Source organism: Mesoplodon mirus (assembly GCF_964341445.2).
Source record: "Mesoplodon mirus genome assembly, chromosome: 5".
Taxonomy (NCBI): domain Eukaryota; kingdom Metazoa; phylum Chordata; class Mammalia; order Artiodactyla; family Ziphiidae; genus Mesoplodon; species Mesoplodon mirus.
This window is the reverse complement of record NC_138980.1, coordinates 70796646-70824191: the sequence shown is the minus strand read 5'-3', so window position 1 is coordinate 70824191 and position 27546 is coordinate 70796646. Positions and strand designations below refer to the sequence as shown.

Genomic DNA, 27546 nt, shown 5'->3' with positions numbered 1-27546 from the left:
CCAGGCCTCGGGGTCCTTGGGCCTGCCGGCTCTGCTGTCCCCTGTGCCGTCCGTGGTGGCGTGGCTGGGGGGATTCGGGGATATTGGGAGCCGCTTCCCTGTCTGCACCCAACTCACAGCCTTCCAGGAGAGACAGCCTGGGCACCTGGCAGGTTGCAGCCAGATTATGAAGTCTTGAGCTGCAGGCTTGGGAGTCCAGGTGTTACCTTGTGGGCAGTGGGGAGAGCCATTGGAGGTGTCTGGGGAGGGAGCGACTCAATCACAGAAGCCTTTCAGATCTGCCTGCGCTGGTTGGGCACAGAGGGCCATTTGCTGACTTCAGAGCATTTGCTTTCTCAATCATGCCCAAGGATCCCAGGGTCGCTGACCCAGGGAAAAATGACTGAATGGACTTTGGCTTGGGTCCCATTCAGCATCCTTGCCCCATCCTGGATTTCCAGGGAGTTCTACTGCTAATGAGTGAGGGAATTTCACAGGAAAAAAAAAACCCAGAAGAAAACTTTCTGTGGGTGTGGTCACTGGCATTGTCAACTCTTCAGAAGCCATGACACAGACAAATGCTTACTTCCTCCCCAGCACTGGACAGGACCCTGACCAAGGGCTGGGACAGAGGCCCTCTGCCCAAGTGAGCCTCACCTCACTTCCCCAACTGGTGAGGTTTTTCTGGGGGACCATTCCCCTGATGACACAAACCCGCTGTGCCCCAGCAGTGTTTAGAGGGGTTGTTGACTCAAGAGATGACATTCCTGCTGATGTATGTCATGCTCTGGGATGGACGAATGATAAATGAAAACAGTACTTTTAACTTTTGAACCCACTTTCTCCTTCCTTATAGCCAAGACGCTGTTTGAGTTGGCTGCGGACTCCGATGTTTCCACAGCTGTCGACCTTTTCAGACAAGCTGGCCTTGGCACTCATCTCTCAGGAACTGAGCGATTGACTCTCCTGGCCCCCATGAATTCTGTCTTCAAAGGTATCGTGGGGAAGGCATCCCTGTGCGTTTGTCTCTGGGGGCAGCTGCCCCACCGCTGTCACCTCCACAGCACCCTCCCCAATTTACAGCTCCCCGTGGACCATTCGTGCTTCCACCCAGCTCAGCCAAAAGCAGATGTGACTTCATCAGAAAGTGAAGAGGCTCTGCTATTTCATTTGGTAGAGCAGAGGATGCACGTGGCAGTCTTGTCCTCAGAATTCAAGAGTGTGCATCTGTTGGGAGAACAAAGCACTCCCTTGTCTTTTTATTTGTGGGGTCAATTGCCAGTGTGATAGACAGGAGGTCAGAGTGAGGATACAGCTGAGCCATGGCCATGGGGAAGGCAGAGAAGGGCCAAGTTGTGTCTGTGCCTACCCCTCCCTCTTAGGGCAAAATTCCAAACACCCTTGATTATCTAGACATTTTTTTTTTTAATTCTCAGAAGATGCCAGATGTTAAGGAATATTGGCAGCCTTGCTTGATTTCTCAATTTCTATTTCCAAATGGAAGGAGGGACCGGCTTTCTGCTGCATTGTCTGGACCTGACCACGCCTTCTCTTGCAGATGGAACCCCTCCAATTGATGCCCGGATGAAGAATTTGCTTCTGAACCACATGATTAAAGATCAGCTGGCCTCCAAGTATCTGTACCACGGACAGATCCTGGAAACTCTGGGCGGCAAAAAACTGAGAGTTTTTGTTTACCGTAATGTAAGTTCTGGGTCCTAAATCATGCTCTTTCTTTGTCTCAGCTCCAAGAAATGCAAGCTATATTAGTGTTAAAAAAAAAAAAAGTGTTCAATAAGCAGGAGCTTGCCTGAGAACTGTTTTCTAATAAGGAAGGAAGGAATTTTAGAAAGAATATCTGATATCAAAGGATTGAAATGGGGGTCTTGCCAAAAGAGTCAAACCTCTTTTCCGGAGGCCTTTGGGAATAAACTGAACACCTGTCTGGCCTGGCTGGGTAAGCAGCCATCCACCCTGAACCCAGAGTGAGGAACGAAGGGAGGAGGGATGCAGGTTTTGCATCCTTCTTAGCTCCCGTGAAGAGAAGCCTTGCCTGAACTGACACTCAGCCCTCCTTGGCCCAAAAGCTTCTCTTCCCTCTTCTCCTGTTTCTTCTCTCTCTTCAAACCCAATAGTTACCCTGGAATATCAAATAGGAAGTACAACACAACATAGCCCTTGCTCAGGACCAGCCAGCACCAATTTGGCTAAAGACGGTTGTCAATTTGTTAAATAAATAAATGAAGAGACTCTATCTCTTTATTTGATCATTGTCAATGGCCCTCTCGTGTCACGTGATAATCTCATTATGGGCCCTCTCTGTACATTTATTGGGGCCTCTATAGCTCTTCTTTCCTTAAGGAATGCCGTTTTCATTTTTTTCTTTCCTGGAGGAAACACATGTTTTTATCCTAGTCTTTTTTTTTTTTTTTTGCGGTATGTGGGCCTCTCACTGTTGTGGCCTCTCCCATTGCGGAGCACAGGCTCCGGACGCGCAGGCTCAACGGCCATGGCTCACGGGCCCAGCTGCTCCGCAGCATGTGGGATCTTCCCAGACTGGGGCACGAACCCGTGTCCCCTGCATCGGCAGGCGGACTCTCAACCACTGTGCCACCAGGGAAGCCCTATCCTAGTCTTAACGCTGCAGCCCCGTATACATTCACTGATCTCTGCGGATGAAGCCATCAGCACATGCCCTGAACAAATCGGGAGGCCCCTGCTTTGGGTTGGGGGGTAACCTGGCCTCTCTCTGCCCCTCTTTTGTACAGAGCCTGTGCATTGAGAACAGCTGCATCGCCGCCCACGACAAGAGGGGCAGGTACGGGACCCTGTTCACCATGGACCGGGTGCTGACGCCCCCAGTGGGCACCGTCATGGACGTGCTGAAGGGGGACAGTCGCTTCAGGTAACCGGCCCCATCCCGGGGCGGTGCTTCTGCAATTGGCCGTGCTGGGGCAGGACGGTGGCCTCAGGTGTCTGTCGAGCTCCCCACTTCCTCGGGGCTCCAGTGAACACTGGCCGTGCGCCCGTGTGATCTCCCAAGCTGGGGATTCGGAAAGGACGAGGGTCACCTTGAAAACTTAGGTTGAGAAGAAGGGTCGCTTCTGGAAGTGTAACCCTCACACCCGTGGGAACAGGGAGGGAGCTGCACTTGTATTCCTGAAGGGCAAGGGAAACATCCTGCTCTCCTTTTAAAGTCCCAGGGAAGCTGAGAACACCCGGCTTTGCGCGCATGATGAGTCTCACTCTGTGTAGTGTCTGCTTATTGCCCCCGAAGTTTCCTTCCTTCTCAGGTTCCTGATGTCCCTTTGTTTTCTTGCCTTGCTCTCTCCATTTCTGGTTTGCCCACTCACCACTGGGTGCTGTGACATCGAGCATTTCCTGTCACTGAATTCAGCCATCTGCACAAGAGCCTAGGAGACCACCCACCCTCTGCCCCCACCCCCCACCCCCCGGAATCACATCCCTCAGGCCCTGGGGCTCAGTCAGTCTCTGGGTCAGCCATGGCACTGACCTCTCCCTACCTCCTTCCGCCTCTGGCCACTGACTTCTGGCTTTTAACTGAGCTTAGCATTTATGGAGAGAAGATGCAGACCAGAATCGTTCACTGTCTGTAGGAAAACCAGCAAGGGGTATGTCATATGCCAGTGCTCTGGGCTCCACCTACCCACAGCGGTGCGGTATTTGGGCAAATGACAACCCCCCCTCACACACAGACAGGGAGGTGACCTTTTCCGTGTATGTATCCACAGCATGCTGGTAGCCGCCATCCAGTCTGCAGGGCTGACCGAGACCCTCAACCGGGAAGGGGTCTACACGGTCTTCGCCCCTACCAATGAAGCCTTCCAAGCCTTGCCACCGGGAGAACTGAACAAACTCTTGGGTAAAGACCAACCTAAGTACATTTTTCAGCTTCTCTAAGGTAACTGTATCGGTCAGGGTTTCAGCAGGAAACAGTTGGCACATTATGAAGGGTTTGAGTGAGAGGAATTTAATGACAAGACTATGTGCAGAGGTGTGGGCAGGGTTAAGGAACCAGCAAAGGGTGATGGTACCCAGTGTGTACTGCTCCAGGCCTGGGGGTGCTGGGGGCAGGGGGTGGTGGGGTGAGGCCCAGTCCAGGGAGACCCTAGGAGGAGGGGCATAGCACAGTGGCTAGAGCCACATGCAGCTGCTGTCAGAACCATGGCAAGGAGGCCACTAGATGCCTTGGCCCTCCTTCAGCGGCCTCCTGGCAGCTGATCACAGGAGGGTGAGGGAGCCTGGATGATGCACTTCACGGTTGTCAGCTTCCCCGGGCAGTGAACAAGGCAGAGAAGAGTAGAAGGGAATTGAGGGTAGATGACAAGCAGCCCAGTCAACAAGGCATGGCTTCCCCTGCGGACCTGTGAGAACCTGCTCATGAAGCCATTTACCTGCATCACATGTACCTCGGGATGAAAGCTTTACCGAGAAGCTCATCAAGGCCCTAAGTTGAGTATGTTTGAGAGACAATCTAGTGATGAAGAGCTTGGACTCCCAGATTACCTGAAAGCAGACCAAACCCTGGCTCTGGCATTTACCAGCTGAGTGACCTCTTGCAGGTTGCTTAACCTCTCCGGGCCTCGGTTTTCCCATTAGTAAAATAGGAGTGGTAAGAGTACCTTGCTCAGAGTGTTAATAAGGATTAAATGAGCATTGCCCACAATGCTGGGCACACGTCCCCCATCGATAATGGGATAATGGCTATGATGGTGCGGAGGTAGGATGGGCCTGCGGTGTTTACTCTGACGCATGCCTGTGAACGACGCATCCACCCAGTGCAGAAAGGTGAGTCTGAGGAGGAGGAGGAAGGATCTTGGCTAAGCCTTGGGACCCAAATCGTCTACACCTCCCTTCCCGCTCTGGAGTACAGAACAAAAAGCTCGGGTAGCTGTGAACTGAATTTGTGTCCTGTTTAATTTTCCTTATTGGTAAATGAATGCCTGTGTCTGTGGTGCTGACGTAGGTTCCTGAGGAGAGGGGAGGCATTCATTCTGGACATAAACTTTCCATTCTCTCTCTGCTCAGGAGGAACGGAATATTCCCCAGGTGTCCCACGCCTGCTTGGCTTGCCTTTCATTTTCAGCTGTGCGAGAGCTGAACACGCCCTCCCTCAGGCCTGCGGGCAGGATTAGACCCCAGCACGCCTGGGGCATGGAGCCTGTCCCCCGTGTTAGAGGTCGATCCAGATGTTAGAGATCTCAGAAGAAGGAGACCCTTCCCATCCTGGGGGCTGGCTTGGCTCAGCACCTCCAGGCCATATTTTTTAATTTCTTTTTTTTTTTTTTTTTTTTTTTGGCGGTACACGGGCCTCTCACTGCTGTGGCCTCTCTCGTTGCGGAGCACAGGCTCCAGACGCGCAGGCTCAGCAACCATGGCTCACGGGCCCAGCCGCTCCGCAGCATGTGGGATCCTCCTGGACCGGGGCACGAACCCGTGTCCCCTGCACCGGCAGGCGGACTCTCAACCACTGCGCCACCAGGGAAGCCCCTGGCCGTATTTTGGTGGAAGGGAAACTCTTGCCAGCTCCAAGCTGTGGATGTTTGGAAATCCCTTTGTACCTGGTGGCTCCATCCCATGGCACTCATGTGGATTCATCCATAACCAAGTGAACTCCCCAAAATACTTTAAAGCTTCCTCTGTTCTCAGTTTCACCTTGCTGAAAATAGCCGTCCATAAGCCCTGGGGATACCCAGCCATTTGGCTGGTAACATGAGTATCAGGGGCAGCCTCGATGCAGAGGAGAGGGCAGCTGGCAGCCTTAAGATTGCCTCCCACACTTAATTTGGGGACTGCCTGTGCACCTTTATGAGCAATTGGCTGCTTTCCCCAGTGGGCGGAGGAGCTGATGTGGGCCGGAAGGAATGCTGAGACGTGATGAGGAGGGACACTGTGGAGGGATCCCCCCTTTGGCCCTGACCTCATTGGCTCCATAGCTCCTCCAGACCACAGCTGTCGACTCTTTTAAGTTCTCCCTTCAGGAAACAGCCGTCTCAAAAATATGCATTTGAGGGCAGAATGTAAATATTTCACTACTGTGTTATAACTATTGGGAGCCATGCTGATGATGAAATGTCTCAGATGCCAGTGCTGGAAAGGCCCCTGGCTTTCCAAGCAAATATTTAGTCATGGAAACATGAGTCATACTCACAGAAGAGTATAGATTAACTCTTTCTCAGCATCACAGAAGCGTGTACTTAACCTAGCAGCCCATCCAGTGCACAGGTAGAGTCATGGCCACGCTCATATGCCTTGTTTCCCTGACCATTATGCTCACGGTGGGTCGGAGGGCTGAGCACACAGTAGGTGCTGAATAAGTGCTTATTACCTGGGCAGGGGTTCCTCCATCTCGGGGGTGACTGCTTACATCTTCTACTTTGGGCCCTCCCTGACCACACCAGTTACCAGCCTTAGGATTAACTCTGCTTTCTTTTCCACAAACATGCAGGCAATGCCAAGGAGCTTGCCAACCTCCTGAAATACCACGTTGGCGATGAAATCCTGGTTAGCGGAGGCATCGGGGCCCTGGTGCGGCTGAAGTCTCTCCAAGGCGACAAGTTGGAAGTCAGCTCGGTGAGTACGTTTAACAATTAAAAGGCTGGCCATGCCCTACCACTGGGATTTAGGGCACATCTCGTCCCTAGGATGGCATTAGACACACACTCCGTGTTTAAGAAGCATCTTGAATCTCTGAGTGCATTTTGAAAGAAACGAGAAGAAAAAAGGAAACAAAAGAAAAAAAAAAGGAGGGGCTTCCCTGGTGGTGCAGTGGTAGAGAGTCCGCCTGCTGATGCAGGCGGGGGGACACGGGTTGCAGGGGACACGGGTTCGTGCCCTGATCCGGGAGGATCCCACATGCCGCGGAGCGGCTGGGTCCGTGAGCCATGGCCGCTGAGCCTGCGCGTCTGGAGCCTGTGCTCCGCAGCAGGGGAGGCCACAACAGTGAGAGGCCCGCGTACCGCCAAAAAAAAAAAAAAAAAAAAAAAAAAGAAAAAAGGAAAGGAAAAGAAAAAGAGTCTTCAGGGAAATCAAGGGAGATTGTGGTTAGACCAGAATAAGAACTTCCAGATCTGCAGGGGAATAAAGCATCTGACTGGCATCTGGGAGAAGCTATTAAATCTCCCTTTCCTTAAGGAAATGATAGTTACTTACAAGTCTTGAAAGATCAATTCCCAGTCCTCTTCCCACTCTATCCCCCCCAAGTCCAGGGGTTCACTGAGCTGTACCATGAACCAGACCAGCCCAGGAGGCTTTTTCTTCTGACGCTTGTTCTGTGAACCTTCCCTTACTCTGCACATTCCACTTTGGAGGTGCCTCCGATGGTCCCTACCTTGAAGAGAGGGAACAGATAGGCAGCCCAGCTCTGCAAAGCTGCCTGTGGCCTCCCTGGCTGTACCAGCCAAGGCCACTGACACCCCGTGGAGGGACCACCCTTGCAGCATGTGGCTGGCTCAGCTTCTGCTCCCTCCGCCTCTCTCCTGGCCTCCAGCCATCCCTGTGCTCATCAGCTTCTCCCGGGAGCACAGGAAGGCAGGCAGGGATGGCATGACTTGTTTGACTTCTGCAGGTCACCTGAGAATCTCCCAGCTCCTAGTCTGGGGTGTCAGGGTCCTGTCGGTCTCAGGCTCCAGTTCCCCCTTCCCCCTTGGGTTGTTCAGGAAAGCCTGAGACAGATTTACCCTATGAGAAACTCTGAAGCCAGGCATGGAGGAAAAGTAGAAAGAGCCCTTCACCCAGAGCTGGACGCCTGGCTTCTGTTCCCAGCTGTCCCACCTGCTCAGCTTAAAGGAGGCCATAATATCGACCTCCTCACCACGCACTGCTGTGAGGATAAGAGAATCACACAAAAGAGCACTTTGTAAATTGCAACATGCTGGGTCCACACAGGGATTAAATTGAGTCTTACCAGACCAAAGGTCTGTAGCTGACAGGGTCTGTTCCAGTCACCAGAGTATCTCCAGCACTTAGCACAGGATCTGGCATCCAGAAGTGCTCAGTAAACATTTGCTAGGTTTAAGAATGGATAAGGTGCTTGGTGTTCAACAATTGTTGTCTCTTTTTCTCCCAGAAAAACAACATGGTGAATGTCAATAAGGAACCTGTTACTGAAGTTGACATCATGGCCACCAATGGCGTGGTCCACGCCATCTCCAGTGTCCTGCAGCCTCCGGGTAAGGCCCTAAAGAACCACGTCCCCGCTCATCCTGCTGCTGGCCCTTCTCGACACACAGCCGTTGGTGCTCTATAGAAACCCTGCTGTAAGCAAAGATGAGAATGATGTGGGATGTGTGGACTGAGCATCTGTGGACGGCATTTCTGGGTCTGGTTGAAAAGTAACTTAGGAACTCTTGGTTCAAGTGCACTACACCCAGTAACTCAAGGACAGATTTCTCTTTGCTGAATTGCCTGGCTGTCCTAGCCCTGTTCGAACAGAGCCCAGTTGTTTGTTACATGTGAATGCTGTGAACATGGGTCAAAGCACCCCTCCTGCAGCATCCTGCCCTCGGTGAGCTCTCTTTACCTCCAGCAAAGCTGCAGTGGAGCCTAGTCTCTCTCCTGAACCTGTGCATTCACCTTTCTTTGAGCTCTCTCCCCACGGGCCAAATTCCACCACGAGTTATGGAAAGTTATAAATGAAAACTTCATCTGAGAATGTGAAAAAACTTCATCTGAGAAAACCCAACAGTGCCCCCTCAGTCCTGGTGGTTATGAATGACTCGCTAATCATTTCTCTCTCATTGAAGCTGCCTTTCCTTTTATCTGCAGCCAACAGACCTCAGGAACGGGGGGACGAGCTCGCAGACTCTGCGCTTGAAATCTTCAAACAGGCGTCTGCGTTCTCCAGGGTAAGATGCCTGCTTACGCTGGCCCCTGCCCTGAACAGCCTTGGGTCCTGTACTTGGGCTCATGGAGGGGACTCTCCTGTCTTCCTTGGCTGTCCTCCCAGGGCTCTCCCATAATTTCTCTCCACTCCCATGGGGAGCCTTAGCCTTGGCCTGTGTGGAGTTCGGAGCAAAGAACCCAGGCATCCCCGGCTTCCTTTGTGGGCGACAGCCGAGGCCTGCCAAGCGAGGCCTCTGAGCCTCAGTGCGTGGGGAAGCCGTAGCTGGTGAGAACAGACACAGCTCTGGAATCCAGCTGACTGAGAAGGGCACTCCATCTTGAATTTTCCTTACAGCGGACTGGCCTGCCCTGAGCCTGGGCTCTGAGTCACTCTTCTGTTTTCCGTGATGCAGCCCGCCATGGCCAGTGCTGGGGCCCTGCTGGGCAGAGGTGTGGGTGCTGGATCCAGGGCCCTCTGTGTGTGGGGAACCTCCCTTCCTTGCCTCAGCCCCACCTCCCTCTCAGAACCTCTTGGACTTTCTGTGCTTCTCCTCCTGTTCCCCAGCTTGCCCAGGGCCCAGGGGTCCCACTCAGGCTCCCCTCAGGTCAGGTGGAGCCCCTTGGGAATACAGGTCATGTTACAGAAGGTTTGCATTCCCACAGAAGAGCCTGCAGGAGGTAGTCTTAAACCCAGAGGTATGGAGCTGGGATACGTTCCTTTACTTTTGGACATAGGGCTCTCCTTCGCGCCCCTTGAGGAGAGTTCTTGGCCCATAGTTCCTATTCCTGAAAGCCACCCCCTGTGCGGTCCCAGCCCCGCAAGCTCCAGCTGATAGTCTGGGGGGAAGCCTGACTTTGGGGCATCCCAGGAATGTCCGCCTCAGAGTCCCCTTGGTTGGGGCTAGCACATCATCACTTGGGGCTGCCACGACTGACTGAGTGGCTCCCAGGGGCCCAGCAGTTCCACATTCCCCTTCCTCTACCTCATTCCCACCATTTTTTTTTAAGATGTTGGGGGTAGGAGTTTATTAATTAATTAATTTATTTTTGCTATGTTGGGTCTTTGTTTCTGTGCGAGGGCTTTCTCTAGTTGCGGCGAGCGGGGGCCACTCTTCATCGCGGTGCGCGAGCCTCTCACTATCGCGGCCTCTCTTGTTGCGGAGCACAGGCTCTGGACACGCAGGCTCAGTAGTTGTGGCTCACGGGCCTAGTCGCTCCGCGGCATGTGGGATCCTCCCAGACCAGGGCTCAAACCCGTGTCCCCTGCATTAGCAGGCAGATTCTCAACCACTGCGCCACCAGGGAAGCCCCCATCCCCACCATTTTTTTCTGAGCAAGGATGGCAATGGGCAAAGCCGCTGCCATGAGCAGGTGTAGGTATTACATCCACTAGAAAACTTGACACCTTGTGTTTTCTTTCAGGCTACCCAGAGCTCTGTGAAACTAGGTAAGTCTGGTCTGGGTTTGAAGTCCTTGTAGACTTGTTTGGGTCTTACCCCCAGGCAGGCCCAAACCTGCCATCTGCTGTCTATAGCTAAGAACATCATGGTGCAATGAAACATGGCCTTTGGGGTCAGACACAGAACACGTAGTTTCCTTCTCCCTAAGATGGAGATAATAAGAGTGCCAACCTTTTTAGGGTTGATATGAATTTTTAGGTTTGAGAACCCGGGAATATTGCACAGGGGCTTGGCAGGAGCCCATGATGAGGTCGTGGCCCCAAGCTGGTAGACGTAGAAAATCCCAGTTCAGAACATCACTGAGTAAGATACGAAGTTTCACAAGCCAGAAAGCATCTGCTCTGTGCAGGAGAGGATGGCAGAAGAAGGCTGCTTGGCCCTCGTGCTCGTGATTCTGACAGTATCCTAGACAGACATGGGAAGCCTGCACCTTTTTCACTTTTCAAACCTCTCTCTTTCAGCCCCTGTCTATCAGCGGTTATTAGAGAGGATGAAGCATTAGTTCAAAGGACCGCAGGAGGAATGCATTTCGGCAGCTCCCCACCAACTTCTCTCAGTTTGCCAAAGAGACTGAATGTTTTTGAAACCAAATATCGCACTTCAATGTACCTGGGCCATAATGTACACCGTAATGAGATCTGAGCCTTGGGAGGGTGGAGGGAGGAGGGAGAGAGAGAGACTTTTTAATTTTTTCCCCCTAAACGTGACTGTTAGCCCATTGCATGCAGAGACCTGGATGTCACTGCCTGACATTCACTTCCAGGCAGGACCTGTCCCAAATGTGGAACTTCCTGCCTATGCTACTTACTCTGGAAAAGGGAGCCAAAGTTTCTGAAGCTCACAAAACATGAATCAAGCAATCCAGCATCATGGGGGTGTCGTGGCACTGTTTGTAAAGCTCTTTCACAGTTGGAGAAATAGAAATGGCATCTTATAAGCTATGAGTTGAACTGCTGTGTCAAATATTTCTTGCACCTGCATGTGGCTTGGACCCTTCTGTCCAGGTAGAAAAGAGAGGGTAGGTAGAGAACCCAGAGCTCAGGATTCCCCGGTTGTGGTAGAGACATGGTGTGTCTGTAATAATAAAACCAAAGAAACGTGTGCCGCTGTGGATGGGAACTGTGTGCTGGCTTGGGTATTTTACAGGGTTGGGTTTCTGTTTCTTGGGGCTGTGATGTGCCTTCCACGGGAATTCCACCAGGAGCAGCTAGGCAAGAAGCCCTGAGGGATGGTCTGTAGGGATGACCATAGCATTAGCTTCGTAGGTCCATCGTGAGGATGAAGGGACATGATTCTTGTAAAGCACTCGGCACAGCATTAAGTATCCTTATTCTTATCACGCTGTCTGGAGCTGCTCAGGGTCAGTGCAGCTGAGAGCCTTTTTTTAGTGTCTTTCCCACAGGCAGCCCACTTTCCTGGAGACTGGGATGCCCCGCCTTCCCCCACATCACTGCCAAAGCTCACTTAGGGGACCAACTACCCAAAGATGGTGCTGCCGGGAATAGAGCAGTGGCGCAGCAGACAGCCCCTCCCTGGTGTGGCTTCCGGTCTGGGGAAAGACAGCCGTTAACACGGCATCCAATACAATCGTTCATCCATCCATTCCTCAGATGTGAGTGTTAGGCCCTGGGGAGCAGACATGGCCCTGTTCTCATGGGGAAGAGACTCATTCGTCAGCTAATGGCACTGCTGCCTGCCCAGCCACGTGGACTCGGAAGGACAGCACCGTGGTTCTGTGACAGACAGGAAGGAATCTGAGCACGTGGGGGCTGGAGGAAGGGACACCCAGGAGCTCCTGGACGTGGGAGGAGGTAAGAGGAGTTGAGGGAGCTGACCTGGAGGGGTGGAGGTCAGGCTGCGGGGGGCTCGGGAGACGTCCCAAGAGGTGAGGTTTAGCCTTCTGCACGCTCCCACCACTTTCCCACCACTCTGCCTGGCTCACCCGCCCCCAGGGGCTCGTACAGGCTCGGGCTGCCTGGGATGCCCTGCTCCTGCTACAGGGTGCTGCTCTCTGAGCACCCAGAATTGCACACGCCTGGACTCTGCAGGATGCCGTCAGAGCCCAAAGAGGTGATTAGTATAACTTCTAAAGGTCCTTTCATTGAAAACAAAAGTCACCACACATTTCCTTAAAAATGCCAAAGCCCCTCCATCTGTCCCTGTGACCCCAGCCCTGTCCCTACCCCAGCCTCCCCAATACGGGGGGCTCCATCCATTCTTTCAGCTGGAGAGTCCCCCTTGGGACTGAGAGCCATGCACCGTCATGGCCCTGCCTCCCCCCTCCCAGCCAAAGAGGATTGAGTTCCCTTTTGGGGTCCTAAACGTCCCCACCTCTGTTTTTCCTGGAGAGTCAGGCTAAGCATTAGGTGCTGCCATCTGACGATGGACGCCCAGGGCCAAGGGGTCGACCACTGGATGTTTCCAGGGAGGGGTGATCGCTGGAGGGAGGTGTGTGCTGCCTTATGTTGCATCAGAAGGTCAGAGAGTAGCCCAAGCCAGGAGGTTGCCCAGGCCTCTCTGAGCACTGCCTGCTGAGCGCCAGCCAGGTAAAGGAAGGCGAAGGAGAAGGGAAAGGGGCTCTGCTTGGTTCCCTTCGCTCCCTGCTGTCACTCTTGGGCTCCCAGGCCTCTGGGCTAGAGAGGACCATAAAGACCCTCAGCACTGGGGCCCCAGGGCCTTCCAGGCTGGGGCGTGCGTTTCCCACACAGAGGCCAGCTCAGTGATGGCGCCAGGGCCACGGCGTTGGGCTATGCTCCTAAATGCATTATCTATTCTGTTTCTTACATCAGTCCTCCTGTGAAATGGGTAAGTACTCGTAGAATCTCTATTTCACTGCTGTCGAAGTGGAAGGTTAAAGAGGTAAGGTAGTTTGCCAGGTACCAGAATAGGAAGAGGCTGGCACACAAACCCTACACTCTTAACCATCCCTTGTGTCCCACCCACCCCAGTGTCCATTGAGGAGGAGCCCCGGCAGCCCCAGGCCAGCGGACGTGGGTGCCGGGGTGGCCTCCTGAGAAGTCCCGGCAGGCCGGAACTCTGCTTGCACAGCCTAGACCGTAGCTTGTTTACGTGCTGCTGGGGAGCCAGGAGTGGGGTCAGCACCAGCCATGGACACCCCAGACACATGGATGTCAGCAAAGAAGGGAGAGGAGAGGGATTTCTCATGCAGAGGAAAATACCTCTGTGCTTGAAACCGTAATTCAGTGTCATGGTCTGAGAGGAGCTGCCCGGAATATTGTGCTCAGAAATCTTTCTAAAGCCAGGAAAGAAGGCCACGGAATGAGGGTTGGGCGCGGTGCCCTGTCCTGAAAAGTCAGATGGGGCCACCTCCCTGGCTGTCCCTGCCTGGCGAGGAAAGGAACACACCCGCTCCACGGGATCCTTTGTTCAAATCCCAGATTGAACCAGTTCAGAGAATAAGCGGAGTAGCCATGGGAGTCTGGTACAACCCTCTACACACACACACACACACACACACACACACACACCCCTCCAATGGCCTGAGCGGCCCAAGCGGCCCAAGACGGAGCCTCAGGCACAGATACCTTACACTCCACACCTACTCCTGGGTTGGGGGAGGACTCGGGGTGGGGAGGAAGACAGCAGCTGAGGTCTGGTTGCCCCACAAGAAACTTCCAGCTCTGGCCTGCTGGGGGCGGGTTCCACAGAACCATCTGTACCCCAGGCAACGGAGCTCCTTGCGTGACAGGGGTGGTAGAGTTGACACTGAGACCTGAAAAGTGAGGGGCTGGGGAAGAGAATTTGGGCTGAAAGAACAGGAAGTGCATAAAGTCTCCAAGGCACATGCTGGAGAGATTTGTGTGGCCAGAGTGGGGACAGGAGAGAAAACTCCTCTGCTGAGATAGATATCTGGGGTCAGACCATGCCTGGCTTTGTGGGCTGTGGTAAGGCTTTTAGACATTATCTTTCTGACAGGAGCCACAGTGGGCTTTAGCTGGGAGAGCTGCGCCATGATCAGATTTCTTTTATTGTGGTAAAATAGACATAGCATGGAGTTTACCATTTTAACCATTTTTAAGTGGACAGTCCAATGGCATTAAGTATATTCACACTGTTGTGCAACCCATCTCCAGGATTCTTTTCATCTTTCAAAACGGAAACTATATCCATTGACACGAATTCCTCATTCTCCCTTTCCCCCAGCCCCTGGTAACCACTGTTCGACTTCTTGTCTTTAGGAATTTGACTACCCTAGGTACTTCATATAAATAGAATCGTACAGCATTTTTCCTTTTGTGACCAGCTTATTTCACTTCACTTCACTTGTCTTCAAGCTTTATCCTCATCGTAGCATGTGTCAGTTTCCTTCATTTTTAAGGCTGAATAATATTCCATTGTGTATGTACCACATTTTGTTTTTTCATTCATTCATCAGTGGACAGTTGGATTGCTTCTACCTTCTGGCTATTGTGAATAATGCTGCTATGAGTGGGGGTGTACAAATATCTGAGTCCTGCTTTCAATTCTTTTGGGTATATACCCAGATATGAATGGGGGAGAAGCTGCCAGTAGAAGAAAAGTAAGGGTTCTGCTTCGGATATTTTACATTGGAGAAGTCGTTCAACATCCAGGCAGGATGTCAGAAAGGCCTTTAGAGCTCAGGGAAGAGGTCAGGCCTGAGATGGGGTGTTTGGGTGTCATCAAATACTGTAGGTGCTATTCAAAAACACTGACTGGGTGAGATCACCTAGCGAGAGAATACAGAGAAAGGGCAGTGCCTCGGACAGAGCCTGGGGCTGCTCCAGCATTTAGAAGTTTGGCGGAGGGAGAGAAAGCAGCAAAAGGGATTGAGAAGGTATGTGAGGAGGCCTGGAAGTCACCAGAGGAGAGCCTTTCAAGAAGGAGGGAGCATCAACCATGTTAAATCACTGGTGTGCCCGTTGGATTTGGCCACATGAATGTCATCAGTAACCTCGTCAAGAGGACTTGAATCTGGAGTGAGAGGGAAAGAGGGGTGAGAAGGATGCATTTTCTGGTTTGAGTGCTTGAATGGATGACATTTTCAAGGACGGATAAGCCTGTAGGTAAATGAAAAACTGGAAATAATCTATTTGTTTAGAAAGAATCTATTTGTTCAACCTCATCCTTTATGCCTGGATCAGAAGCCCCTCCCTCCATTCCCTGTGAATCCATTATCACAGCCCTAATGACTTATTTGGAGTAATTCCCTAACTTCCTTTTCGGCTTCCCCTGCTAGTGAGTTATCTGTGAGGGAGGGAGTCTGTCGCACCCCCAGGTCCTAGTGCCTAGCACAGGGCCTGGCACACAGTAAGTATTCAAATGGTGTCACCCCAGAGCCTGGTTTCCAGAGCACAAATGGTCCCTTCATTCAACATGGCGGGCTCAGGCCCCTGTTGCTCTCTGAAAAGGAAGAGGAGGCTTCCTAGACAGTTGGGGTATCCTTCTGGGGGGCTCTCATAGATGTAGGTTGGAGGAAGCTTGCATCCAACACCCTCCTCAGGTCTCTTCCAGAAAAGCAGACGGTGGCCTTGTGGGCATCCCTGTCCCCGAGGCAGCTTCAGTCCACTTTGGCTAAGAAGACTCCCTGAGAGAGACACCTATGGGTCACCAGGCCCCAGGTCAGGGAGAACATCTGGGTCCAGAGAACAGACATATGGCTACTTAGTCACACCGCAGGAGACTCCCCGCTCCCAATGCAGGGGGCACGGGTTTGATCCCTAGTCACGGAACTGAGATCCCACGCCGCACGGTGCAGCCAAAAAAAAAAAAAAAAAAAAAATCACACCACAGAACCAGTAACGTCATCTCAAGCAGGTGACCTGACCTTCTAACAACTTTGGGGAGGAAGTTTACTGCTCAGAGAGTTACTCCCCCTTTCCAGGATCCTCTTCCTCCAGTTCTGTTACAAGGAAGAAGGTCTGAGATTTGGGAGCAGCAGAGAGAGAGAGAGGAGAATTAAATATCCTTTAAATATCCTTATTTGGGTGGAAATGAGTTTTTAAATGAACAGATGGAAAACTACTCTCTCCACTGTCAGGGGAGCCCGTGAGTCCCTGTGGCTTCTTGGCAACAGCTCATACATAATTCAAGTTCAAGGAAGCCATCTGCACGCAGGGCCCTTTCCCTGATGACAGCTCTCAGTCGGGCTCCCAGACGTGAGGATGAGGGAAGTGCCCTAGTGGAGGAGAAGGTCAGTCCCACCGTGGTGGGGGAGGGGAGTGAATACAGGGCCAATGAGTAAGCACCCTATGACCTCAGTTCTTCAGTCATGCAGGGACAGCTCCTCCAGACATGCCTGAGAACGAAGGAAGAACAGCCTCTGAAGTGCCAAGATGCAGCTTCCAATCCCAGCCCAACTCGGAGAAGAAACACCTTCATTCAGATCCTAGTAACTTCCAGCCTAGAGCAGGGATTCCTAATCTTCCATAAACCAGGGACTCCTGACAAAAACTGGGGACCCTTTCCTCTGAGGAATGCACAGGGACCTACAACACAGTTTTGATGACCACTCCCCCTTGAGTCCTATTCTAAACACTTTCATACGGGCCTGAATTCCACAGCACTGCACGCTTCTTGGTGCGGCAAGCAAGTCTTCTGCCCCAAAGCATCTAGCTTAGATACACAGTAGGTCGTCGATAGAGAATGAGTAGCCCATCAAAGCGCAACCCGTTTATGAGCCTACAGCAGGGCTTCGTGGCTGTCCCTCAATGGGACAGTGGCAGCTTGACAGCAAGCGAGGAGAGAAGTCGTAACCCAGTGTGATGTGGAAAGGCCTTCAGAGAGCTTTCACAGAGCAGCCCACCTGGGCAAACCTGCAAACTCACACTGGTGAGAAACCCTGCGGGTGTCAGGAGTGTGGGAAGACCTTTACTCAGAACCTGAACAGTTAGCAACATGGGAGAATCCACACTGGTGGGAACCCCTGGGTACCTGAGTAATTTTGAAACACCTTTATTTGTGGTTTATAGTTTACATACTTGAGACATTCATCTAGGAGGAATACTCCCTACAGAAAATAGATCTTTGAAGGTATTTATCAACCATTTTTGGAGATTATGGAATTTACACTGGTGGATGATTAAAAACAAAAGCCCTTTTTCGTCTTTCTAACCTTATGTTTAGCTTTAGATCTTAGTTGTACATTTAGTTTTATTTCCTAGTGTGGCTATCATTTTCATGTTAACTTTTCAATCCAATTTGAATTTGATTTGCTCTAAGATGGGAATTTCACCTCCAAATTTTTATCTCATCCCCAGGAAGCCAACAGTTCCTTCCCCAACATTTTGTTTTGCCTTCTTGGAGATACATTTGATTATTGGTATCAGCTTATGTCTCGACCACATTTTTCTGTTCCTTTGATCCACATATCTCTGCTTGTACCTGTATCACACCACTTAAATTTGTGTTAATTTAGTATCTTTTAACATCTAATAGAGTCAGATTTCTTTGCTTTTGAAGATAACTTTTTCCCTTTTGTAAAATTAACACTTTCTCCTTGCAGAAGATTCAGAAAATATAGAGAAGCAGAAAGGAAAAGTAAAGATGACTTATAACTCTAACAACCGGTGATAGTCTTTGTCAAGTTACTGGCACAGATTCTTCCAGATTTTGTCTTTGAGGAAAATATGAGCATACATCACATATTGTAATCCTCCTTTTTTGTGCCCAAATAAATTACTAATAAGTTTCAAGATAAAACAGGCATTGTGGTAGGCCAAATTATAAGACAGCCTGCGTGACCTCCTCACTCCCTTGATGGCCAAAGGGAGATTACCCAGGTGGGTCCAATGTAATCACATGCCCCTTATTTAAAAGCAGACTTTCTCCAGCTGGCGGCAGAAGAGGCAGTCAGAGGTTTGCAGCGTGAGGGGTACTCCATGCGGAGTTACTGCTTTGAGGATGGAGGGGACCAAGTGAGAAGGCACACAGGCGGCTCCTAGGAGCAGGGAGCAGCCCCACTGACAGCCAGCAGGGAAATGGAGCCCTCAGACCTTCAGCAGCCGCCACCTAAATGAGCATAGAACCCAGTTCTTCTCCAGAGCCTCCAGGTAAGAGCCCACTGACACTGTCATTTCAGCCCATGGGACCCTGAGCAGAGAATCCAGGCATGTCCACCCGGAATTCTCATAGAACCGCGAAATAGTTGGTGTTGTTTTAAGCCACTAAGTTTGCAGTAACTTGTTACAGGGCAATGGAAACTAACATAGGCATTTAAACGGGTGAACGATTAAAAAGAAAAACCCTTTGATCAACTTTCTAACCGTATTTTCAACGTTAGAAAAATCATGTTTGGTGATAAGCCTGAGTTTAGTTTCATTTTCTTTACTCAGCATCTGCGGGAGCCGCTGAATTGCCCTCGCTCCGTGAAAAGCCTGTGTCCTGTACCAAGATGGGGGTCTCTGGGGCTGGGCTTCAGGACCAGGCTCTGTGAAGCCCCACCGGGCAGGTCACAGCCCTTCCTCTGGAAGTGGGGTGATCCCCTGCCTCTAAAACTGTCCCAGACCCACAAGAGACCTGCTGAGAGCTGGGGATATAGAACTACCTTGGGTTGGCCACACCCCCTCCTCACATGTTCTAGGGCATCCCCCCTGGTGAGCTAGCTGTCACCCCAAGGGCACCCACACACAGTGGAACTACACTTGACTGTCAAATGATGATGCCCATCAGCTGGGCCTGTGCGTGTTCACGGGGGCTTCTCGGAACAAGTGCCCACCTTTGCATTTTAACACCCTTAACAGTCTACAAGTTTCTATCCTATAGCAGCCAAGGGTGGCTGCAGAGCCGGCTGGTAAGAGGGAAATTGGATCACAAAGGGCCCTGGAGCTCCTCCAACACCCCGCCCCCCCACGCCAACCATAATAATTTGAATGCTAGGACGCATTCTCTTGAATTCTGACCCAACTCTGACTCAAAGCTCTTCTAACCACTACTTTGGGTAGCCAAGGGGAACCCATACATCCAGCAGAGACCCAAGACCAGTGGTTCTCAATCCTGCTGCCTGTTAGAATCCTGAGGGACTTTTTAAAATCCCAAAGGCTAGACCTCATTGTCAGAGATTCTGATTTTAGTTGGTTTTGAGGGAATTGGGGCCTCAGTAGTTTCAAGACCTCCCCTGGTGATTTTAATGTGCAGAGCAATGGTTCTCTACCACTGCCCTGCCTAAGAACCCCCTAGGGACCTTGTTACAGATGCAGATTTCCATGCCCTACCCTGTGAGATTCTGTTTCAGCTGGTCCTGGAGAAGACCAGGAATTAGCATATTTAACACACAGCCCAGGTCAGTTCTTCTCAGACTTGTTAAAAGGAAGACTCTGATTTAATTGTTCTAAGATGGAAGCTCAGATTCTGCATTTCAAATAAGTTTCCAGGTGACACTAATGCTACTTGACCGGGGGTTACACTTTGAGTGGCAAATGTCCCATCAGATTTGGAAGAACTGCCATAGACCAAAGATTCTAAAATCATAGTCCTGGGAAGTGTAGTCACAGCAGCAACACCTGTGAACTGGTCAGAAATGAAAATCTGGAGGGCCTCGCCTCAGACCTATTGGATTAGAAACTCAGGGGATGGAGCCAGCAATTTGAACAAGACTCCCAGGTGATTTTCATGCAGGGCAGAATTTGAGAACCACTGTTAGGGAAATGGCCACATCTGCTGGGACAGCAGCTCAGGGCCAGCAGAGAAGTGGTGTCTGGTTCTCTCAGTCTTCTCTGCTTTGGGCTCCAAAGGCAAAGCTTTGTTTCCCGAGGGGTCAGGTCAGGTTGAGCAGGAAGCAGACTAAGGTCCTGCCAGCCTCATCTGGAACCCAGCATGATTCCGCCAGTTTCCAGCCATGTTGGTATCATCATGCAAATATGCAAAAAACAACATTCTTAAAGGAAAGCCATTGACTTTATGATTTTAATGAGATCTGGCTCAGCCCTCTCTCAAGATGTCTATGTAGTGGCTCACCAACAGCTGCCAGGGAGAGGCAATACGGAGTTTGTTTGTTTTCTCAATTTAATGCATCAGTTTTTTGGAGCCTAAACATCCATTTCTGGAAAGCAAAGGGATTTCCCTGGCCTGAGGAAATAGGGAAAGTTAACACCTCCCTGAGAGGAGGGGGTGGGATTATCCCTCTGAACATTCATTCTTTCAATAGATATATATCAGATGCCTGTTGCATGCCAAAAACTATGCTAGGAAGCAGGGAGACATGGCTCTGGTGGCAGGAAAGCGAGGAAATTCTCCTGGGTGTACGTGAACTTATTTTATGAAATATAAGACAGAGCCATCAGTTGGGGAGGAGGTATGAAATAATTCTCCTAGAGTTCTTTAAAAATGCAGACTCCAGAGCACCACTGAATGATCCTGATTCAGCTGTCTGAGGTGCAGCCCAGGAATGGGAAGTTTTAACAAGATCCTCTTGTGATGACTGTTGGGGGTGAGTCCTCTGAAGCATAGCAGTAAGGGTTTGCTGGTTTGTTTTGTTTTAGTTAAGTAATTTGTGTTCTTCAGGTAAAATTAGAAAATAAGGATTGAATAAGGTCCAGTTTAATCCCTCCCCCCTCCCCCATCACTGCTAATAGCTCAGCTTCCAAGCTGGACCTAGCGCAACAGTTCCCCTCTCACTCAGTTTCTACCCCTTGCAAGGTTCAAGGTCCTGTGGTTGGTGGGTGGGTGAATGGGAGGAGGGAGGGAAGCTCCTCTTTCTGCGCCAGGACTGTTTTCCCCCAGATGAGGGGTGTTTGCTTTCGGGCTGTCCGCTGCTCCCAGTCCTCTTTCAGGATCCTACTGCCGATCGGGTGGGGAGAAGAAGGGGTGCACGAGCCTCTGCTGTCTTCGTACCCACCAGCTTGAGGCACATCAGGGGACCACACGAGGCTTGGTCACCCGTCGCCCGAGGGCGTGCGGTTCCAGGGATTCTCTCTGCCTGGGTCGCCCACAGGCTGAAGGGAGGTGCTTGGAGCCCCAGGCCTGAACCGAGCCTGCGGGCTGAGCAGTGTGAGGCGAGGAGGTGGGGGCAGCGGCCCCTGCGACGACTTGAAAGCGGGATACATGGTGGCGTGATCCAAGGCGTGCCAAGGCAGGTGGAAGGCAAGGTCGGCTGGTGTGCGGTCCCCATCCTTCAGAGCCAAGAGGAGAGTCGGAAATGTAGCCTGAGAGTGCCTCCAGGAGACCCTCTCCGTGCCCCTGGCCACCTTCCCCCAGCGCACCATCTCCTCCTCCCCGGAGTCGCTGGGATTTCCTTCCCCAAGAACCAAGGACCCTCCTCATACCAACCGGCCTTTCCGGAAGGTAGCACGTATCTAAAGCCCTGAAGAAAGCAACTCCACTTCCAGGCATTTCATCTCAAAAATACTTGTGCGTGTTTGTGAGCTCAATCTGGCCTACGAAGTGCTAGATGGGGCAGATATTACAAAGGTCGAAGGTCCTACCTGAGCGCGGCTTAACCCCACATTAAACCAAGTCACGTACAATGTCTGGAGATCATGATGGAAACCAGGTGGAGGAAAGATAAGGGCAGAGATCTTTTAATTGGGAGGGAGATGCGCAGCCGATCGTTCCACGGGCATCATTCCATGGGAGTACAACCGCGTTAGCTGCAAGGGAGGGCCAGCTGAGGTGTAAGGAACGGGAGGTCTCACTATGTGGTCCACTGACCGCAGCACACACAGAAAAAAAGTCGGCAAGGATAAGATAAATGGCAGTGATTGTATTAAAGTTGCAGAGGCGTTCTGTTTGTACTTGTATATATAGGATATCCATAATCCACACTACGGCCTCAAGGTCCGGGGGCTCTGACCTTGGCTGTAAATCTCTAGTCAAGTTCATTTTTTTTTCTTTTTTTTTGCCGGCACCTATCCAACCTTGAAGTAGATGTTGGTCAGTCGGTCATCTAGGTCCAGACTGACTCGGAACCCAAGAGTGACCTGTTCCATGCACTCCATCCAGCCATCAAAGGATTTTTAATTCAGTATTTAAATTCAGTAGACAAAAGGGTGAGAAAGCACCCACGGGTCTCAAACCCCAATATAGGAATCAGAAATTCCGATGGAACGGAGTAATCGCTTCAGCTAAAGCCGACCTGGACAGCTAGTAGTGATTCTAACCCCTAAAAGCTTAAGGAGGGACGAGGAGGGGCCGGGCTGCATCTGCGCCACACCCCCAAGTGGCTTGCGTCACCCTGTCCTTCCCTGCCCCCAGCTCCGTGCCTGAGAGCTTGTCCCAGGCGTCGGGAGGCCTCTCAGCCCCTCACGCCCGCCCTGCTATTGGCACCACGGAAAGGGCCGGGAATCCGTGGCGAGAGGACAGGGTGGGGCAGGCTGCCGAGAAGCTCTTTCCTCCTAGAAGCCCCTCAGGGTGTCCCTGAGCAGAGGCGGGGAGCTGAAGGCCTTCCATAAAATAACCCATGAGCAGGCTCTGAGTTTGCCAAAGGCTGAGGCCAGGTTGTTTTAGCTCCGTGTCAGGCCTTGAGCTGGGCCCTGGGGACACAGAATTTGTGGTCAACAGGTGCTTTTTGCATGGAAGGTGAGTGAATTAATCAGGGTTTCGAAGTCCAGGAGAAAGCCGAGATGGGGCCCACAGGCCCAAGAGTTTAAAGACCCATAGCTCAGGAGAAAATCCGTGTCTAGGATAAAGTAGCATGACTCGTTCCTCCTTTCTCCCACCCAACCCTTTTGTCTCCACTTCTTCTCTTTTGGAGGATTCGGAAGCTAGATGGAGACCTTACCATAAATTGCTAACACAGGGGCTGAGACCTCAAGGATAACAATGTCTCCGTTTATTGAGCACACACCAGGTACCAAGCTCTGGCTTAAGCATTTTCCTCATTTAATGGCCAGAAAAGCTCGGTGAGGTTGTTAATGATGGCCCATTTTGCACATGAATAAACTGAGACACAGAGTTAAATAACTGAAACATTAGAAATTACAAAAAGTGACAGACTTATTCAGGAAGAGAACCAAAGTTTGGGCTCTCAGGAAAGGGGAAGAGTTATCTGTAGAATCTCTTTTAAAATATTTCAAATAATTAGTAAGCTCCACTAGACAGATCTATCATTTTGCTCTTTACTGTTTCCCTGTACCTAGCAGAGTGCCAGGTCCACAGTACACACTCAGTAAACACGTGGTGAGTGAATGAGTGAGTGAGGACAGTAGAAACCCATTATGTAAGAAACTGTGCTGCCACCAACCTGAGTTGAACCCCAGCTCCCCCTACTTCCTAGCTATGTGACTTCAAACTCACACTTTGCACTGTTTTGTTTTTTTGCTTTTGTTTTAGTTTTTAAAAAAATTTATTTATTTTTGGCCGCATTGGGTCTTTGTTGTGGTGTGCAGGCTTCTCATTGCAGTGGCTTCTCTTGTGGCAGAGCACGGGGTCTAGGCACGTGGCCTTCAGTAGTTGTGGCACACAGGCTCAGTAGTTGTGGCGCAGGGGCTTAGTTGCTCCGTGGCATGTGGGATCTTCCTGGACCAGGGCTCGAACCCGTGTCCCCTGCATTGGCAGGCGGATTCTTAACCAGTGTGCCACCGGGGAAGTCCCTGCACTGTTTTTTATATTCATGCTATATGAAACAAAAACCACATGAAAACTTAAAACCATTACAGGCAATAAAAGCCATACTTGACATATTCCCGGCTACCAATCCAAACCCCTCCCCAGAAGTGACAGCTATTTTTAAAAAGTTTATTGTGCCTCCTTCTAGTCCTCTTTCTGTAAATTTACATATAGTAGTAAATAAAAACACATAGCTTTGTTTGGGTTATGGCTCTGTTTTGCTTTATATGATAGGACTGTACTGCACCAGCTTTGTGGGAAACTTCACACAAGTTTGTTGGGAGATGTTCCCACAACAGCATCTGGAGATCTCTCATTATTTATAATAGTTCCCCAAGAGTACATGAACTGTGATTTATTTTGCCATTCGCCTTGTAGGACTGGACATTGAAGTTGTTTCTGTTTTCTTCACCAGTTTACAAATACTGTTCCAGTGAACATGTTTGCCCAAGCCTCTTCACGAACAGAGACAAATGCATCTTGAGGATAAATTCCCAGAAGTGGAATTGCTGGGCTAACATACACATTTAAAATTGTAATTGCCGCGTTGCCATCCAAAAATGGCCTACTAATAGTATTTACCGGATGGAGGCCTGGGAAGATACACTGTAATAATGTGCTTCATTCAGGCCAGGCACGCGGTAGGCTCGGTAAGCATTTACCAAAGCAATTGCCAGCGTTCGCTTCTATCCATTCCCAGCCCCTAATCTGAGCCAGCCCTGGCTGTGGTGCCTTGAGCCAGGTTGGGGAATGAGAACTGCCAGCAGAAAGAGGAGGACTCAGAGGCTGCGTTCCAGGCGCTCCCCCTGGTGGGCAAATGTCCCTGGACAGTAAGAAATCCCCCATCTTTGTAAACCCTAAAGCAGATGATACTCATTCCCGCTCAGAACCCTGATAGACCTCCTCTCATTCTTAGAATCCCGCCCAGACTTCATTTTGCTGGCTGCTCTGGTGCCTTCGTGCCTGTCTCATAGGAACTCGTGCCACTCTCCTCTTCCCTTGTTTTGTTGCAAAACCACATTGCCTCCTCTAGTCCCTCAAGCATGCCCTTTCTACCTCCTTCATTCTTTCTCAGAGATCTCCCCACCCTACAAGCTCGTCTCTAATACTCAGTTCATATGCCACCTCTTCAGAGGGCCCTTCTGTATACACGCTGTCTAAAGAGCCATCTCTCTACTCTCCACATCCCCGTTCCCCACCCCTTACTCTTTGTCTAATCAGCCTGTGTTTTTCCTGTGCTAGCAAGTTCACACCTAAATAAACCCAGACATTTCCAAGTGTGGCAGAGTGCAGTGTCATGAGGACAGGGACCATATCTGTCTAACATGTGATCCCCGTCTCCCAACGCCTGCCAACAGCACTTGGCAGTAGCAAGCACTCAACATTTGTAGAATGAATGGATGAATGAATAACTAAATAATACTAACAAGTAGGAATAGAATTGACATTGAGAGCTAACGGGCTGAGGCAGAACCCACTTCCCAGGGTTTTGGTTCCGTTTCTCTTTTAGATGCCCTTTATGATCAATAAGCAACAATTTTCCTGTGGTAGGTTTTAGCCAGAGCTATCATCCTGAGTGCTGTGCGTTAGAGTGAAGAGGCCAAAAGGCAGGGGTGGTTTGGACACCTTTGCCTCAATAATCCTTGCCTTAGACTACAAGGTAGACCATATTTTTTGGATGAGCAAACTGACGCTCAGAGAGGCAGAGTAGAATTCACAGCTGGTATCAGCTCAAAGGATGGGAGTGTCTGGTGAGAGGAGGGTTAGCAAACAACCTTTTCCTCTAGTCCAAAAGGGCACATTGTCTAAAGGAAGTACAGCCCCCCACTTAGGGCATGGTGGCCCTTGTCAGTGGAGAGATCTACCCTGGCTGGGATTGGGTGGTGGACACACCCTTAAAATCATCTACTGTGTGCCAGGCCCCTCAGACATGATTAAGGGGTGAATTCAGCTTTCAAAAACCTCACAGCCAAGAGATGTAATAGACCATTGTTCTATAAGATGTCAAGTGGTATGTTTGGACTGTGGACAAGCAGGAAAGCCACATGGCCACGTTGTGCATACTTCAAATCTGGGCATTGCCTTTCAGAGTGACCACAATGTGAATGGTGCTCTCTGGAGCTGAGCAGTGTACAACCTGAGCAAATGTATGTAGCTCCTGATGGGGATGGGGTAAGTCTTCTGGAACTAGGTTATCACTCTGAGAAGAGAGACTAGATCTCAGGGGAGCACCAGTATGTAGGAGTCTGTGGAAGAAGCAAAAGCCAGGGAGGCAGGAGGAAGACCAGGCTGTTAGAGAAATCAACAGAAGAGGGATCAAGATGGAGAGGTAGCTAACAGCGCCAAAGGCCCTGAAGAGTCAAGCAGAGAAGGGCTCCCAAGTGACTGGCAACAAGGAGTTCGTTGGTGACCTTGGCAGGAGTGACGAGGATGAGAGTCAGAGTCATGTTTATTGAGAGGTGAATAGGCTATGCGGACAGAGTGAGGGTGTTAAGTTCTTTCTGGAAGTTGGGCTGTGAAAGGAGTCAGGAAGCAAGGGTGGTGAGGGCCTTCAGGAGTGAGGAGAGCTTTGTTTTATTGTTGGGCTTTCAGATGAGAGCCTTGTGCGTGTCTCAATGCTGTCGGGGCGGAGACGGTAGCAAGGAGAAGTTGAACACTCCTCAGAGAGTGTCTTTACCTGCATGATTCACAGAGGACAGTGGGAGGGGGGTGAGATTCAAAGTGGGCGAAGGTTCCAGATGATGGCTAGTCAGGATCCCAGAAGACTTCTTGGAGGTGGTGTTAAAGCTCAAAACTCTAAAAAGAAAAGGCAAATTTATCCATTTTGGCAGAAAGCAGAACAGCGGTTGCCTGAGAATGGTGGGGGGTGGAGTGGGAGGTATAGGAGGGTGGAACTATAAGGGGCGGAAATCTTTGGGGAGTATTAGATGTTTTCACTATGTGATTGTGGTTCCATGGGTGTATGCATATTTCAGAACCTATCCTGTGGAGTTTATTGTGTCAATTATACCTCAATAAAGCTGTTTAGTATATAGGCCCATAGTATACGGACTTCCCTTAATACTCTGCCTTTTGGTCCACGAATATTAGGAACGAGCTTAATGATAGCCCATCAAAAGATAAGAGTGAAACATTTAGAAGGATGAGGAGCATATAGCCTTTTCTAAGCGTGTATCTGTGAGTGCGCTGTGCTTGTGAGTGACAGAAAAAGACATTTTTCTCATTTGCCTAAAAGCAGCCAGAGATTTCAAATAGTTACCAGATAAACATAACTTAGAGCAAGTATTTTTTTATTGAAGTATAGTTGATTTACAGTGTTATATTAATTTCTGCTATATAGCAAAGTGATTCAGTTATACATATACATATATTCATATTCTTTTCCATTATGGTTTAGCACAGGATATTGGATATTGTTCCCTGTGCTATACAGTAGGTCCTCATTGTTTATCCATCCTATATATAATAGTTTGCATCTGCTAACCCCAAACTCCCACTCCATCCCTCCACACCCCACCACTTGACATCCACAAGTCTAACAGCAAGTATTTATTTAGCAACCACCATAACGCCAGGCTTGAGTTTGATTCTTGACAAATATGTACAGTAATCCTTTTGACCCTCCCAGCAAATTTACAATAGTTTGACGGTTTAGAAAACTGAGGCTCAGAGACCTCAAGTCAACTCTTCAAAATTACCCAGCAAAGAAGCAGCAGGACCAGGACATGTGGGGCCTGAAATG

The 27546-nt window shown here is 50.4% G+C and overlaps 2 protein-coding genes across 2 annotated transcripts in view; both read left to right on the top strand.

Moving 5' to 3' along the window:
* Window positions 1–11384, top strand: part of TGFBI (transforming growth factor beta induced) — a 33044-nt gene extending 21660 nt beyond the window's left edge. Inside the window, exons 9-17 of the mRNA XM_082623994.1 lie at window positions 836–973; window positions 1538–1683; window positions 2748–2884; window positions 3732–3862; window positions 6449–6573; window positions 8069–8171; window positions 8767–8846; window positions 10246–10270; window positions 10745–11384. Coding sequence (XP_082480120.1) covers window positions 836–973; window positions 1538–1683; window positions 2748–2884; window positions 3732–3862; window positions 6449–6573; window positions 8069–8171; window positions 8767–8846; window positions 10246–10270; window positions 10745–10785 — 926 coding nt within the window. The 3' untranslated portion in view covers window positions 10786–11384. The remainder of the gene's footprint in view (window positions 1–835; window positions 974–1537; window positions 1684–2747; window positions 2885–3731; window positions 3863–6448; window positions 6574–8068; window positions 8172–8766; window positions 8847–10245; window positions 10271–10744) is intronic.
* Window positions 11385–13873: 2489 nt separating this feature from the next.
* Window positions 13874–27546, top strand: part of SMAD5 (SMAD family member 5) — a 107365-nt gene continuing 93692 nt past the window's right edge. The window contains exon 1 of the mRNA XM_082623996.1: window positions 13874–18313. The gene's annotated coding sequence lies outside the window, so the exon portion shown is untranslated. The remainder of the gene's footprint in view (window positions 18314–27546) is intronic.